The sequence below is a fragment of the Colias philodice genome, chromosome 13, assembly GCF_061535455.1.
Source record: "Colias philodice isolate Cphi_HAF_F1 chromosome 13, ilColPhil1 Martin Lab GWU primary, whole genome shotgun sequence".
In the NCBI taxonomy this organism is placed as follows: Eukaryota; Metazoa; Arthropoda; class Insecta; order Lepidoptera; family Pieridae; genus Colias; species Colias philodice.
Genome location: NC_143098.1, coordinates 1,742,294 through 1,759,297, shown reverse-complemented (window position 1 = coordinate 1,759,297; position 17,004 = coordinate 1,742,294). Strand labels below are relative to the sequence as shown.

Below are 17,004 nucleotides of genomic sequence, written 5' to 3'. Positions count from 1 at the left end.
TTGGTTGTAAAAATCGGCCGGAACGAAGATTACCAAATATTACCTTTCACACGTAAGTAAACTTATTTGAAGTATATTGTTTTATAGAACTGGATATAGTTGATACATTTTCATTAACTCTAATGTGAAATTATCTACAAATATATAATATTTTCATCGAAATAGACGTAAACATTTTTTTGTGTTATCCGACTAAATTACGAAGTGTTCTTGTTGTTCAGGACGCCATTTGTTTTTACGTAGTTTCAAATTTATGGTATAATCATGTGATTAACATGAGGGATACCAGTACAGGGTAAAATTTTCCCCAAAATCGTGAAATGTTTTTTTTAATATTAAATGTTAATGTTTGTGTAAAGTTTGTTACACGGTTCGGTTTTCCGGTTCAGTTATCCTCATTTGCATTGGTTTAAGTATTTTTTTTTCAATGTCGGTTTTTTTGTATATTCCAGGTTACGATGCACATCATAACGCTGAAGACTGCGAAGCTGGCCCTTCCACACGAGCTGCAGCTGCCACTGAAGGCAGCGAGGACGCTGCCCCGTCAGGAGAGGCCGTGTATTTACTATTTAGTATCAGCATTGCACCCGTGCGAAGCCGGGGCGGGTCGCTAGTTAAGTTAATAAATAACAAAATCTTTTCAAATCTGTCTTTTTATTCATAAACTATCTTACAAAAAAATACCCAAACATTTATAGATATTTTGCCAGTTTTTCGGATAAAAAGTTTTTGTAATAGTTGGCAACATTGACGTAAGGATTCGCCATCTCGTTCGGGTATACGCCGATGTCGTCTCTATAGTTCATTCTCACTCTACGAATTTGGCTAATTAAGGTCGCGTCATGACGATCTTATTTTCATTAACTACCTTCGTAGAGTACCGACATATTATCTGTGAAGGTTTATTCCTCTGAGTGTGAAACTAATTTGACAACCTGCCATACGCAGACGGCAGACCGCTGTCAAATGTCAATAAATATTTGACACTTTGTAGAACGCGACTTTCAACAAAATTTTGTTGACAAATCGCAAAAATTTTAAAAATTTTGTGATTGCTTTTAAAAATGGATCTCAAATTTCTTAAATTTAAATAGTAGGTACTTGAATTTATACAGAAGATATGGAAGACTTCACAATCTTTGCTGAGCAAAGCTAAAATACAGATTTTTTAGAAAAAAAAAGTCAATTGACGATGAAAAAGCATTTCCAAACCCAGCGCTCTTCGATCAATCTTCGATAGAATAACTTATCAACGATGACCGTAAGTTGTTTTATTACTAACATTATTTAAACACTACGATTTAAATGCTAATATTGTTATCTTGTTTGTATCCTTTAACTACTTCCCTTGCGATAAACTGGTTATTAAATGTTGTTATTTGTTTAAAGGCAACTGTTACGGTAAGTATTTATTTCAAATAAATGTATAGTTTGAATGTGTTTAAAATCGAGTTAAAATTAATGAACAATGTAGTATGTCCTCTATTTAAATCTACAAATTAGTTTTATTATTCTCTTTTTTGTGTTAAAAATATATGATTTTTAATCTTTTATTTTCTGTTAGAAGTTACCTATATGAAGAAAAAGGTACTACGTGACCAAGCCAACTAGACCCTTTTCAACTGTGACGTCACCCGCCCATGTCTCGGGTACAGATAGCAAAAAAAAAAATATTAATAATATCACTGTTCGCTCCCCGCTTTGAATAGTCTTATTTTTCCCCATTTCGAGGGCTGTCTATGAATAACAACACAGTAAAAACTTAAACAAATAACAACAAAAAACTTAATAGTCAACAACAAGCTTTAACGATTAATAATAAAAAGTACAGAAATAACTAGCGATGCGAAACGTACGAATGCGTCGATGCTGCGAACCGTACTAAGGCGAACGCGGTGCCGGTACCTGAGGCGGTAAGCGGGCGGGGAGGCCGCATTCCACCCGAGCGTCTAGTTGGCTTGGTCGAATAATACATTAATTGAATATGTGCAGTCTATTTACACCTTGCAACCTATTTCAACTTTACTGATGATTTTTATCAAATTTATGAATAGACCTAATTGAAATGATCTATGAATTATAATAAAAGCATTAGCTTTAAAACAGTTTTTAATCAAAATTAATTTAAAAAAATTGACTTCCGTGCAAGATAATAAAATTATGAAAACCTAGTATGTATAATTTTTTTTATTTAATAATAACCAAATAAAAAAAATTGTAGGTACTAGGTTTTTATAAGTTAAACAAAAATCATTATTAAATAGGTTTTTCTATCACTTATATTATATATAGTTATAGCATTTATCTTTTTAATAAATTATTTAACAAGAGCTTTTAATATGAGCCTTAAATAAATTAGTGGAAAAATACTTTGTAATTGTTCTTATCAGTCAAACAATTTTCAGTGTTTTAATTAGTGAATTTGATAAGAGTTAACTGGTTTGTGACTAGTAATTGGGTATACAAATTGACTTGTAAATATATATTTTTTTCTAATTTGTTAGTACAATTTTGCTTTTTTTTTTACATAGATTGTTGTTTTAAGATTTCGGTTATAATGTGCCATCGCCATAGTATTTAAAAACATAGTTTTAATGTTATATATCTCTACATTTAAAGTTGTCATGACATATATTATGTACTAGCTGCTCCGCGCGGCTTCACCCCCGTAGCTCCACTCCTATTGGCCGTAGCGTGATGTTATATAGCCTATAACCTTCCTCGATAAATGGGCTATCTAACACCGAAAGAATTTTTCAAATCGGACCAGTAGTTCCCGAGATTAGCGCGTTCAAACAAACAAACAAACAAACAAACAAACTCTTCAGCTTTATAATATATTATGTATTATGTATTAGATAAAGTCCTCCACCACATCTGTCTGTTCGTCTTGAACTCTACTAACTACTGCACCAATATCGAGTCTGTTTTCACCATTGGCTAGCATGGTTCTCAAGAAAGGTTTAAACATATAATTTGTTAAGTTTTAGATTATGCAGGCAAAGACGGTGACAGAAGGGTTGTATTAATAAACTCTGTGTTAATAGAACTAAAAAATAATTGTATTTTAGTAACAAAATTATGTATTTAAATTTAAAATCACCCATTGATCTTCTCAATGTAAATAAATATTATTCCACAATTATTCTAAATAGTTAAACTTCTGATAATAATATCATCTATGTACTTTGTTTCTAAGCTTTTGTCCAGCAAATGCTATAAAATGTTTTTTTAAGTAATAAATTTTGATTAAGTATATTTCAATTCATAGTAAAATAGATGTCAATTTTGTTTTATTTACGATTACGATTACGATTTTTCTCATGATTTATTTGAAGAATTGTTTCTAATTATTTCGTTATTTAATTTCTTCATACACAATATTTTAATTTAACACAAAATTTTCGTATCAATTTAAATGTACCCACATTATTTATTTTCTAATTAGTTAATGTGATATATTTTCGTGTCTAACCCTTTGTTATAACATTTTGTAAACTATAAATATGTTTACATTTTAATAACTCTTTGAATACCACTAATCTACAAACACGTCTTCAAAACATCTGAAGCACGCCCCACTATCAACAAATACTAATAAACAAACAAACATGTATGTAAACACATGTATGTGAATAACATTTCAGCCACGCTAGCCGATACGCACAGTTGTAGACGATGCGACAGAAATATGTAAGTGTGTTCATGTATAGAGTACCTACATCCAGAATTATGCAGAAAAATTAACGTTATTTATAGAATCGGTTCGAAATTTGAAATATAACCATAGACAAATCTGGTCAATAATGGTGTGGAGTAGAATTTTTTTTAACAATTTTAATTTGTCAGAAATGAAACTTTATAAAAATTATGTATGGTTTAAATACAATCAGTAGTAAATTGAATTTTAATTGAAATATGCCGCCATAATGCCGTAACACGATTTTTGACTTTGATATGATACGGGTTTTTTATCGCGATAGAAGAATATTGTTAATCCTCTGAGTATGTACGTAAACCACTTACGGAGCCACTTTAAAGATCGGCAAATTCATGTCTGGTGACACATGGCTAAGTGCTCTCTATATGTGGATAACTGTACATATTATAAAGATGTGCTTTTAAATCGTAAAGTTCAATGTGACTTATTCATACTCTGAGATAGTTGAGTAGAGAGTTCGTCATTTCATGGCATCAGAGTTAGTATGTGACGTAAATAGTCCAAATCAGGAAATGCCCTTAAAGGACGTTATTACTGGACAATCAGCTTAATGTCAGCGCGGTCGGAAAGATGTGATAATGCGGAGATAACGCGCCTGACCGTGTGACTACACACCAACGAGATGAGACTTGTTCTGTCAATAATTAGATTACATTGTGTTTGCTATCCCGAAATGTGTATAGACCTAGATACAATCAAACCCATTATATTCCATTTGGAACAGTTCAATAGACTATAGTGCGCCGAACGAATCGTACACAATCAAATGGACATAATTATTGCTATTTATCGCCATATAAGTTGAAGACTGATTGTATTTAATGTTTATAAAATAGTGCATAAGATAAAATTCTCATAACTTCATTGTTATAGTTGTAGCGTTCACATTTTACTAGGCAAAATGGTAAATAAATTACGTACTCATACATTGGAGTTTAGCTACTCGTTGCGTGAACACACGACGCGCTGAGCCTATAAAAAAAATATTTAAAAAGAAATTGGAATTGTTTATGGTGCTTTTTAAATTTGGAACGCAATGTACGCAACTGTGCAGGCGGAGGGCCGGGTGATGGGGCGCCGGTTTGTGCTAACACTGGTGATCGGGATATCGGCTGGCTTTAGTTTTGCCTACATTCTATTAACATCCGCCGGATTCTCAAGAGACGTATCTTGGTCGTCGTACAGGTAACGTTTGCTGATGTTTGCATGCTGCTTCAATTGTCTATGCCTGCACGAAAAGCTTGGAGTGTTGAAACTTGAAAGTGCTACGTGTTTTTCTTATTTTTTTGTTCAGGTTAGTTCGATTGTAAAATAGAGCTAAATAGAATCTTCGACAAAGTAGAAATTCCATAGATAACTTAGTTAAATATCTAAAATATTTAGGGATAATTTTTGTATTAAAGTTGCACACTAACATACATTTTAGGTAATTTACTATGTAATATTGAATAATTACAACTCTTCAATACTTAAATATTTTATGGAACACGTTATTTAAAATATACTAATAAATAATAATGATAAGAATAAACGTTACAAGGAAAAAAGGAGAATGACCACGGGTGGTATCGGTAAAATTTTAGTTGTGCCACGTATTCGTGATATTGTTAATTCCTATTTGTATTTATAATGATCATATGTATCACTATTAAGTCTTAATTATACCGGATAAATTGAAATAATAGTAAAAGTTTGTGTTTTGAAACATGTATGACCACGTATGGAATCGATAAAATACTAGTTGTGTCACATGTTCGTGATATTGTTAATTCCTATTTGTATTTATAATGATCATATTTATCACTATTAAGTCGTAATTATACCGAATAAATAGAAATAAAAGTACAGTACCTACTCCCAAACTGATAATGCGTATAGAAAAATTCGTGACTGTTCGGCAACTGTCATATTCTCCGAGCCTCCGAAGACGATATGTATATAGAGTGGTTAAATGTATTTTCTTCATGCATAGTTTGTTAGAATTATGAGTTTTATTGTGATTTTATGGTAAAAGAGATAAGTAACGAAATTTGTTTCGATAATTCAATGTAAGTTAATAGCGACGATAAGCCACACGATTGCGAATATGTATATTTGTTGTATTGATTTACTCGGAAAATTCTATACTTAGAACTATTAAAGTGTCTTACTGAAGCTGGCGTAATGATGGATGTATGGAAGGTTAAAATAAGACAAAGTTTATATTTAAAAAAAATGATTTTCAAACACTGGCTTACATTTAAATTGTGAAATCTAATCATTAAAATCTCAGTCCAAAGGATTTACAGAATCAGGGATTATCTCTATTTCTGATATCGTAGAATGATCAGAACTTTCATTATACTCTTATTAATTTTCACTTTCCCCGCTGCTATCTGCTACCTGTGTAAATAATCATTTTACCGGAAAACTCAACTTTGAAACAAAACTAAGGGTATGTAACAGCAGCTCTATATAATTCCATACAGAGATAATACGTGCGGTCACCAGTCACCACCAATATACAAAGACGACTGACGGATTTTTGAATTTTTTGACTGACAGGCTACCGTCACCTATAGCCCGAATTGTTTTCGATTGTGTATGACTCTGAATTGACTCCTATTTCTTTCGAACAAGGTGCAAGATGCAAGTGCATTGTTTAAGGCACTTACGATTCAATGATTCGGGGTGATTCGGGTGTTTCTGGAAATACGATAATTAGCGAAGATCTGCATGCGCATTATTAATTTTGGAGTACTGTAAGTTTTTGTTTTGACACATATATCAATCTCTCTTGCAAGCGTCCTGCGTCATGTGTCATTGTGTTCGACGCATTGTTCGACGTTATTTATTTTGGAATAATGTTTATTACGATTTACTTTTCACATTTGTCTTGTAAATTAAAATATTACCTATGTAATAAATGTAAAACTTAACGTTCATCGTTAGTTTAAACTCGATAAAGTATTTTTTTAAAGTGTTGAATAACACTATTGTTTTATTTTTATTGTCGCGAACTGCGACTTATTTACATAAAAACTTTAATCGTTTCTAAAAGTACTAACATCAAGCTTTAAATTGAGCTATATTTCATCTTGACACAATAAGTTTGATTGCGATACCAAGTGCCATAGTCACTTGGGCAATCTCCTTTCAAGAATTACCTACTTTGTTAATATTTATGGTCGAATAAAGTTAGGAAAAGCGAGTACCGAACAATGGTACCGAAGTAGTCAATAAATCAACTACATAATATGTAAAGGGTGATTTTTTTGCTGGTTTCTTTTTGGCAATACTGTTTTTGATAGATCACGCGTGAATCGTGTCTTGTGTCTTTATCAAACTTGTTCAGTTTGGTCTATAATTTAAGCATGAATCGACTTACGAACGAACAACGCTTGCAAATTATTGAATTTTACTATCAAAATGCATGCTCGGTTAAGAGAGTGTGAAGTCGGTTAAGAAGTGCGCGATGCACTTCTTCGATTGGCGATTTTTTTTTTGCCCAAAATGGAAGAATTGGACATGCCTCACATGTGGTTTCAAAAAGACGGTGCCACATGACACACGGCACGCGAAACAATAGCCCAATTGAGAGCCGTCTTCGGCGAACAGTTTATCTCACGTTTTGGGCCCGTCGATTGGCCGCCTAGATCGTGTGATCTAACGCCTTTGGACTATTTCTTATGCCTACAGGGATAAACCAGCAACGATTGACGCACTGGGAGCCAATATTGAAGCATTTATTCGTGATATACCGGCCGATATGTTGTAGAGAGTGTGCCGAAATTGGGCCTTGCGAATGGGCCATCTAAACCGGAGCCACGGCCAGCATTTGCATGAAATCATCTTCAAACATTAAATTATATTGATCGTTCTATCGATTCCATTATAGATTACAACAAATTTTTCAAATTTTTTGTGTTTTTTTTGAAAATCAAATCCTAACCTCTTAAAAAATCACCCGTTAGGTTAGCAGAGGTTGTATTGCCTGGCAAGAAATAACGAAAACACATGTGACGAATAATAAGAATTGATGGGACTGAGGACTCTACTAAATAAATAATAATAAATATCTATGATGTCGTATACAATCAGGTCATTCAACCTGTTTCACGATATATTAGACCAGTTTATAGGCAATTTATAAAAGCTTAAAAGCTCAACATCTAAAATTATATCACTGCTTAATATAGAATAAAGTCCCTTTCCTCCGTTTGTGTCTGCTGACTGCTACATAGTATAAAACATGTCGTTTTGCGCCGTATGTATGCTTAAAACTTTAAAATTATTATGATAGTTCTTTTAATAGATGGAGTGATTCAAGAGATACTAGACCTACGTAGATGAAGATAATTAATGAGGTTTTAACCAAACCTAGCGAAAGCTAGTGATTTTTATAAAACGCGTAGATTTAAAAAGTCGCGTTTTTGAAACAGTTTGTTTCCTTCCCTTATAAAAGCTCAAAATGCGCGGTGTATTTGATGAAAAAATATATATTTTTTAAATTTATATCAAGACTACTTTTCATATTCTTTGGCATACGGCCAAAACTACGATGGATTCGAGGCTCGTTTGTACCAAATTCGTACCTACCTACATGTTTAACAGTCTGTAGTACTCAATGTCTCAATTTATGTATGTATAATTAACTCAGTTACTATGTAAATGTAATTTTCTGCCACATAAAACTTAATTGCCAATCACGCGTGGTAGCAATTCGTGTAATTTATTACAATGCATTTTTCATATTATCATGGTTTTCATGGTTCACGAACATTTATGCAAATGATCATAGATTATAAATCGATGTAAATTGTAATGATGGGATGACATCATATTTTGTCTATGAGTAATAATAATATTTTTGCATATAACTGCAGTGATTTTTGAATTGAAAAAAAACTTCTTTATAGGGGTTGGAAAAAAATATAGTGTAACCATAGAAATCTAAATAACAAGACACATAGAAGTGCTATAATGTCATAATTCATATGAAAACCGCTGTCGCCAAAATCAACACATTTAAACCGATAGCTAAACAGTACACACAAGTAAACTATGCCTTTTATTGGACAGCTTGATTTTAGTGAAAACTAACTTAAATATTAAATTAAGCTTTTTAATATGTATCCTAACGCACGAATTTACGGTTTATTTTAGAATAACATCCCTAAGTATATGAGACGTTTTGTTTCTTTTTGTTCCAATACGAAAAAATTCGGCTTTTCTATAACAGAAGTTGTCAATTTTCAATAGATATAACTTTGAACATAGAAATAAGGTTGAAATTTGTGTTAAACGTGATAATAAGAATGGTAGACTGTGTCATTCATTGTTATTTCGATTACTATGGTGACACTCGTAATACTTGTAAATATTCTATAATTTTAAGGAAAAACGGCATTATTTCTAAAAAAAGAAATATTTACCGATGAAATATTATTCCTTTATTAGTATAATTACAACTTGTGTAAGAATTTCCGCAATGGGATATGCTGAAACACACCATGTTTATACACATACGTCTCCAGAGCAACTGAACAGTGACGAACACGCTGGTGTTGTGAAAGTCACCTGAGTGGCGACAAGGTCACGCGCGCTTACGACTTCTAGTGTCTTGTTATTTAGATTTCTATGAGTGTAACATTTTTTCGTTACACGTGACATTTTTCCGTTACGCGCCATCTTTTTCTTATCCCTACCATTCGCATGAAGTAGGACAAACGGCAGCTATATGTATATCGTTGCAGCAATTCCAATAACAGAATATTTAGGTTACCGAATTCAATGCTGCTCCTATTGATTCCATTTCTGTACTAAAGTTCGGACAGATATAATAATTATGCGGAGAAATAAAAATGTTTGGTATCGTTCTTCAGTTAAATAAAGCGATTTTTTGCATCTTTTAAAGATGAAGTCAAGTTTTCGCTATTTCAAAATGCATGTAGTTTTTCAATTTTAGCTAAGCCGACTGAATAATGATCAAACATGTTAGGATAATGTAAATGTTTTTGTCGAAATGATTAGTCACATTAAGCTTTTAGATACATCATGTGTTCTGAATATAATGCGTGCCATAGCTTAGCTTTTGAATATTTTTTTTGGACTCAGTAAAGTATCATGCTTGTCGGCAGCAATGCTTTTGATGATATTCTATTCATCACGAATGCGCAAAGGTGCATTTTTGCAGTTTATCTTGAATAGATGCCATAATTTATAGGAAATTTAGTAAAAAGTTAACCGAGCGTGTATAAAGTGTAGAACAAGCTTTATTCCTATGTTGTTAATGTCAGTTTTTTAATTTATTACTATTGTTATATATTTGATATACCATCTCTTCTTAATTTAACCCTTTTAATTCATATTAATCCCCTGGGTCCATTATGCTACGAAAAGCAGAAATAACCGTCGTAGTCGTTAGCTTCACAATATAAAAATCTGAATTATGAATACGAAAAGAATATTAATCAATGTGAAAACTATTTCGTATTGATTTTGCAAGCACAGGCAGATAATATCCTTGATCTTATAGTGAAGCCAACTTTCAGGGAATCAGCCCGTGATCTCGAGCGGCATCCTATAGGTAGTGTCATAGAACATGGTAGCGAGGAACCGGCCCATCGAGATGAAGATCGCACAGTCGCAGATGAACTGGCCAAGAAGGTCAGGGTGTTGTGCTGGGTGATGACGCAGCCGAAAAACCATCATAGGAAGGCGAGACATGTGAAGGCCACGTGGGGGAAGCGGTGTAATAAGCTGCTGTTTATGAGCACGGTTGAGGGTAGGTTGATTTTGTCTAATTTCAATTTAGACAAAATCAAATCGACACTTGTCTAGTTTCAATAGCTGAGAAAATACGTTAATTGGATACTTTTAGGCTGGAAAACAACGAAGGTGTATTTTAATGGTGGAATAATCTCTTTTAGAGAAGTTCAGAAAAAATAACAATTTTTAGAAGGATATTATGTCTACGACTGAATAAAAGATTTGGCCATCGATATTTTTATCAATTTTTGCAGGACTAGCAGCATTGTAAATGGTAGTTAAATTATAATTGCCACTTAGGCACTCGTTACAGTTAATATTAACAACAATGTTTTAATGTATACCCAGTACCTACACGTTTCATTAGGACAAAAATAAAATCAATTACAATCTCGATCCTAACTTTTTATTAATATAACATATATTCTCAATATGTTCCAGACGATTCCCTGCCCACGATAAAGTTGCCAGTTCACGAAGGACGCGACTATTTATGGGCGAAAACAAAAGCTGCGTTCCGATACGTGTACGAACATCATAGGAGGGACGCAGATTGGTTCATGAAGGCGGATGATGATACGTGAGTATTTGAAAAATTTGTTTAACCGACTTCAAAGAAGGAGGAGTTCTCTATACTCGATAGAGCAAAAATTTTTTGTGAAAATTGGCAGAAAGATTACGATAAAGAAAATTAATCTATACTAATATTATAAAGCTGAAGAGTTTGTTTCTTTGAACGGGCTAATCTCAGGAACTACTGGTCCGATTTGAAAAATTCTTCTCGGTGTTAGATAGCCCATTAATCGAGGAAGGCTTACAGGCTATATATAATCACGCTAAGACGGAGCGAAGCCAAGCGGGATAAATCGCGAGGCGCAGCTAGTGATGTAATATTATGCTATTGCTATAGCAGCTTTTTAGGTAGCTATTTGCCTAAATTGTTGAACTTTTACAGAAACTTTATCAATTAATAAAAAAAACACTTTTTATTGTTTTCTCTATCGCTGACGTCATTTTCCGTTGTAAATAAACGGTTTTTGATTAAGAAATTGATAGGTGAAATTAAGAAGCTTAAATTTGCATTAAAATAAATAAAAGACGATTGAATTTGAAATATTATTCTTTATTTCTTTATTTTTCTTTAATATCTCACTTATTTGTATTGATTTGTCTCTCTTCAGGTATGTGGTGGTAGAGAATTTACGTTACATGCTCTCTGAGTACGACAGCGCAGATCCGATATATTTCGGTTGCAGATTCAAGCCGTTTACATCGCAGGTGAGAGTTCTGATTTAATCTATATAGAGTGAAAATTGGCAGAAAGATTACGATAAAGAAAATTAATCTATACTAATATTATAAAGCTGAAGAGTTTGTTTGTTTGTTTGAACGCGCTATTCTCTCTGTGTTAGATAGCCCATTTATCGAGGAAGGCTATAGGCTACATATCATTACGCTAAGACCATCAGTAGCGGATCCAGGACTTAAATATTTGCATTAAAAATAAATGAAATCCACTAATATTTGATGATTTTTTGATTTTACGCAGCCCATATAAAATCAAAATAGATGAGATTCAGATTGAAAATTAATCTCATAGAATCTGTGAAATTAAAAATATGTAATAACTAATCAAAGTGGAAACAAACCTAATTTATTTTACTGATTTAATTCATTCAATCAGTTCGATTCGGAAAGCTATTTGTACGGATAAGTAATTGTGAAATAGAAATAGCAACAACAGAGTTTCTTGTTGTATATTTCAATATGCGTCTTCGATTCTGGGCAACATAGTGTTGCACGTAATATTTGACAGCAACTTTGCAGCATGATGGATAAATATTCACCATGCATGTCGAGCCGCGCGATCAAAAATTGTCTGAAGCAAACTCTGCTTGCGCGTCTATTAGGCAGTGTTTATAAGACTTTGAACATAAACACGAAATATGGCGGTTATTTGAATAAATGTTTAATCTCAAGCTATCTCTGTACAAAATTTGAAGTAAATCCATGCAGTACTTTTTGAGATAAGCCTGGACATACATACTTACAGACAAACGGACAAAAATTCTAAAAACTATATATTTGGTATCTATTGTAGATCACGACCTAAGCAGTCTTAAAAAACTATTCAATGTACAATTGTGACTTTCCTACGATTTTATTATAATATGTATAGATGTAGAGTATATACAGACATGCTCTACCCTTCACCTTTCCTCTAATTTAATTTCTCTCCGTACTGTTGTCTGGAAGAAATCGCTGCATAGCGATAAGACCGCCAATTGTTTATATGTATTCTTAGTTATATTATTTTAATAGATCTAAGAGCAATAAAGTATTAATAAATAAATAAAAATACGTGAATCCCTTATTATATACCAGGGTTACATGAGCGGTGGGGCTGGTTACGTACTAAGTGCGGGGGCACTAGAGAGATTTGTGACTCGAGGCCTGCCCTCGCCACACCTCTGCAAGCCCAGTGACCACGGCGCGGAGGACGCTGAGATGGGTAAATATACAGTACATACACATACAGTACATTCACACACAGTACATTCACATACGGTCCATACACATGCAGTACATTCACGTACAGTGCATATACTCACGCACAGAGTACATACACATAGTCAACACACGCACAGTACATACACACAGAGTACATACAGTACATACACATACAGTACACACACACACATTAGATACTCAGTACACACTTTTTAATATCGACAACCGATGTGGTTAGTAAATAAATATAAAGAATGGCAACACTATGATTAATTACATATTTAAATTTAAAATTTTGATATTTTTTTAGCCAATCTCATCATCTAACTTTCCGCCTTGGTCAGAAAAATTTATATTTTTTATTAAATAAATATCTTAAAATGAGTTTCCTTCATTCTCAACTTATTTGTCACAAACTTTTTTATAGATTTTTTTAGATATATATTTGACGCATTACAAAATGTCTCTAGATTTTGTTGATGTGTGTGATTTGACCGTTTTCAACTTTAATGCTGCCTACCTGCCATTTGCATCGCTTTGTTAACAAATTTTTGTCCTTAAATGGTGTGACAGAAAAAAAATATCTTTCCAACGTTTATTATTTTATAACATCTTATAATTTATCTCATTGTTACAGGTATATGCCTAGAACACATAGGTGTGAAAGCAATGGACAGTCGAGATTCGCTACATCGGGGCAGATTTTTCCCCTTCGGCCCAAAAGACCACCTTTTCCCCAACAAAGATAAGGGTTTCTGGTATTGGAAGTACATCTATTACCCTTCTGATGAGGTATGTAGGATTTATTTTTACTTATAAAAATTTGATCCTTCGAGTTGGCAACTTTTTTTAAAACTGTATTATTTTTTGTTTATTCTTAAGCCGAACATTCTATTATGTGAAACCTACTTAAATGTTTTAGTTGAAATTTGATAATGTAATATTTTTATTAACAACCATTAAAATAATACATGTGAATGGAGGAAAGTAAAATAAAACACTGCTATTTTTATGAAACATTGTTTATTTACATGTCATATAAAATAGTTTGATCATAATAACAGTTTTTTTTTTAATTTTTGCAAATTATGAATTAAAAATTTTATTTTCCAGGGTTTAGACTGCTGTTCTGACCACGCAGTATCATTCCATTACGTAGAACCCGAACAAATGTATGTGCTAGACTACCTTATATACCATTTAAGGCCCTACGGAGTAAGCTATGGGGCAAATGGGGGCATTAGGGGCAATGAGGGCAACTCTAGGGCAACGTTTGAGGCCATTGAGGGCAATACCACAAGCGTTTGAACATTCCATAACTAGTCGTAGGGTTAAGTGCATTTATGAAAGTTGTCAATGAAAACAGAGGATTTTAGTTGGAAAGCGATAAAAAAAAACTCAAACATTTATTTATTCAATTAGACTTCTTCGAGAAGCACTTTTGAAACGTCGATACATATTTTTTTACATTTACCACCGATTCGGAAAGCAGTATCTATGGAGAAGAACCGGCAAGAAACTCCATAGTTAAAGAAAATATGGATTAATACTATGTTTGATGTCTAAGAGTTATATTGCTTGGATCTGGGTTTGAATTCGTTGGATTAAAAACTAAAGACAAAGGATTTTTTTAATTAATGTTAAGTGTTGAGAGGATTGAGGTAGGATCCTGGTGAAGACAATTTGGAAAGAAAATTTTGATAAGAAAATCTTTTTTTTATATGTAATCACAAATTTTGCATACCCACGTAGACACTCGGGGTTTGAATGTTGTTTATAAAATAAGTAATATTAGCATTGGCATACAAAAGTAGGCTTGAAAAATAATATATGCTAAATTACTAGAGATAAGCTAGTAGCTTAAAATGTTAAATTAACGAAAAACTTCAGATATTGGTAAAAAGAATTTATCAAGCGCTTGATTTTCCAAACCGTAAGATAATTTTATGTACCTAAATTATAAGTAAAATATTAAATATGTCTCTTTTCTTACAAGACATATACAGGGTGTAATCGTTAAGTGTGCACAGGCGATTATTCCGTAACTATTGCAGACATCAAAAAACTGATATCGAAAGCGCTTAACCGAATGAGTAAAATGACAATAATAACTTTTTAAAAATAAAACGGGAAATATGATTACACCCTGTATAAGTATTTTCTCTTGAATGACATTTATTTTGAGTCAATTTTATGTTTTCATTATTAAAACAATTCTGAATAAAAATTACTTTCCTGTAAAAGTTGAAAAAAAGGCAACACATTAAATGATTGCATAATGTTACATTCATAATCTTTTTAATGTGATAATACATTTTATTTATCTTCCGAAGTATACTTTGCAAATGATCTTGCCGCTTTTTGTATAAGTTGATATTATTAAATCAAAATAATTTTCTTTATATCGAATATCTAATTTGTCTGTATATATGTCGCAGCCAACTAGCTTAATAATTGAAAACACGGATTGATTGATATTTAGTCAATCAATGAAACAGCTAGGCAAATAATTTGGAACTACATTAACTATATTGTGTCATATGTATAATATTTACTTTTAGGCATTTTTCCTAATTATTTTATCAGGGTCATTATAAAAGATATTATTTAAAAGACAAAATAATACTCATGTCATAATAAATGTTTATTTAACGATATTAGAAATTATTATTTTTCGTGATTTAATTTGTCACTTAAATGAGGGTATACATTGAAAATTGTGATTGTATAACAAATTGCAGATATTTATACCATAAATTAATTAATTAGGTACTAGTAAATAAGTTAGTTTAGACTAGTGTAAGACCAAAACCGCAACCAAAGAATATAAACCAACAAATTGTAGACCTAGCTTATAAAATATAATTAAAATATTTATTTCAACTTAGATCTGAATTGAATTTAAATGTGTATAATTTTAGTATTAAGAGAAATTCCTACTAAGAGAAAATTGTAGTTGTTTTGTACAAGCTTGCTTCGATTGGCACCATCTTAGAATGCTTAGTCACTAGGATAGTTATTAAAAATATGAGAAAGCTTGTAATTTTCCGTTTTTTAAGCTAGATTTATTAAATATGATATTTCTTACAGTCAATTATTCGTGATAATTATGTTCCAATTATGATTATTGTGTACATTTGTATTTATTTATATGTTAGCGTCGAATTATTTCCTATTTGTTTGCTCAATTTATTTGAATAAATTATATTGTGATTGTGATTTTGTTGCATCACCGAAATTTTGTGTTTTATTTTTCCCTTGTACCTAACTAATTATTATGAATACAGATATAATTAAATTTTACTGCAAACTACGATCTATTCGTATTTAAATTACTGAACGGTTGAGTGTCGTAATCCCAGGGACTCCTTGTATGAATTATTATTTAGGTTATAATTTATAAAGCAAGCGGCGCAGCAGTAAGTATAAAAGTTATGAATCGCGTCTGTTGACTAAATATTTACATAATATCTATGCGCAAGAAATTGCTTCGCTTCGATGCGATATAAGCAAAATACAAATAGCAAAAAGCGCGTTGCGCAGGCCTCGATAAATTTTTTGGGTAAAAATAATATAGTCATCATGATTGACTTGCTTTCCACTCTTCCTCAGGTGTCAAGCTATCTGTACCAAATTTGAAGTAAATCCATGCAGTACTTTTTGAGTTTAATCCGGATATACCTGACAAAGGGACAAAAAAATCTAAAACTATATTTTTGGCTTCGATATCGATTATTCTTTTAAGAACAAACTCAATGCAGTTTTGCCTTTCCTACGATTTTATAATATGTATAGTATGTATAATATTCATTTGCCTGCGACATATTAAATATAACGTTCACATCTAGACATCATTATATGTATGGACTCAAACCCAACGTTGGCCATACACGGGTTTGGAATTTGGATGATGGTTTTGATCTAAAATGCAAAACCGACATGCAAGCTCTAGGGTGTAAGCATCGAGCTATTATTACTACGTAGTAATAGTATCTCAATGGGTGTAAGTGATAAAACTGTAC

General features: G+C 32.3%; 1 protein-coding gene across 4 annotated transcripts; it reads left to right on the top strand.

Moving 5' to 3' along the window:
- The first annotated feature begins 992 nt into the window (after positions 1 to 992).
- Positions 993 to 16,214, top strand: C1GalTA (Glycoprotein-N-acetylgalactosamine 3-beta-galactosyltransferase 1). Of its 4 annotated transcripts, none has more exons than XM_089702181.1 (8): positions 993 to 1,261; positions 4,776 to 4,906; positions 10,255 to 10,487; positions 10,913 to 11,051; positions 11,653 to 11,749; positions 12,857 to 12,983; positions 13,620 to 13,774; positions 14,096 to 16,214. In XM_089702181.1, exons 1-8 carry the CDS (start codon positions 1,256 to 1,258, stop codon positions 14,288 to 14,290), a joined length of 1,083 nt encoding a protein of 360 aa, XP_089558307.1. In that variant the 5' UTR covers positions 993 to 1,255; the 3' UTR covers positions 14,291 to 16,214. The 4 variants fall into 4 exon arrangements, with proteins under 4 accessions (XP_089558307.1, XP_089558306.1, XP_089558309.1 ...); XM_089702180.1 differs by lacking the exon at positions 993 to 1,261 and adding an exon at positions 3,508 to 3,693; XM_089702183.1 differs by lacking the exon at positions 993 to 1,261 and adding an exon at positions 4,176 to 4,535.
- Positions 16,215 to 17,004: the final 790 nt, after the last annotated feature.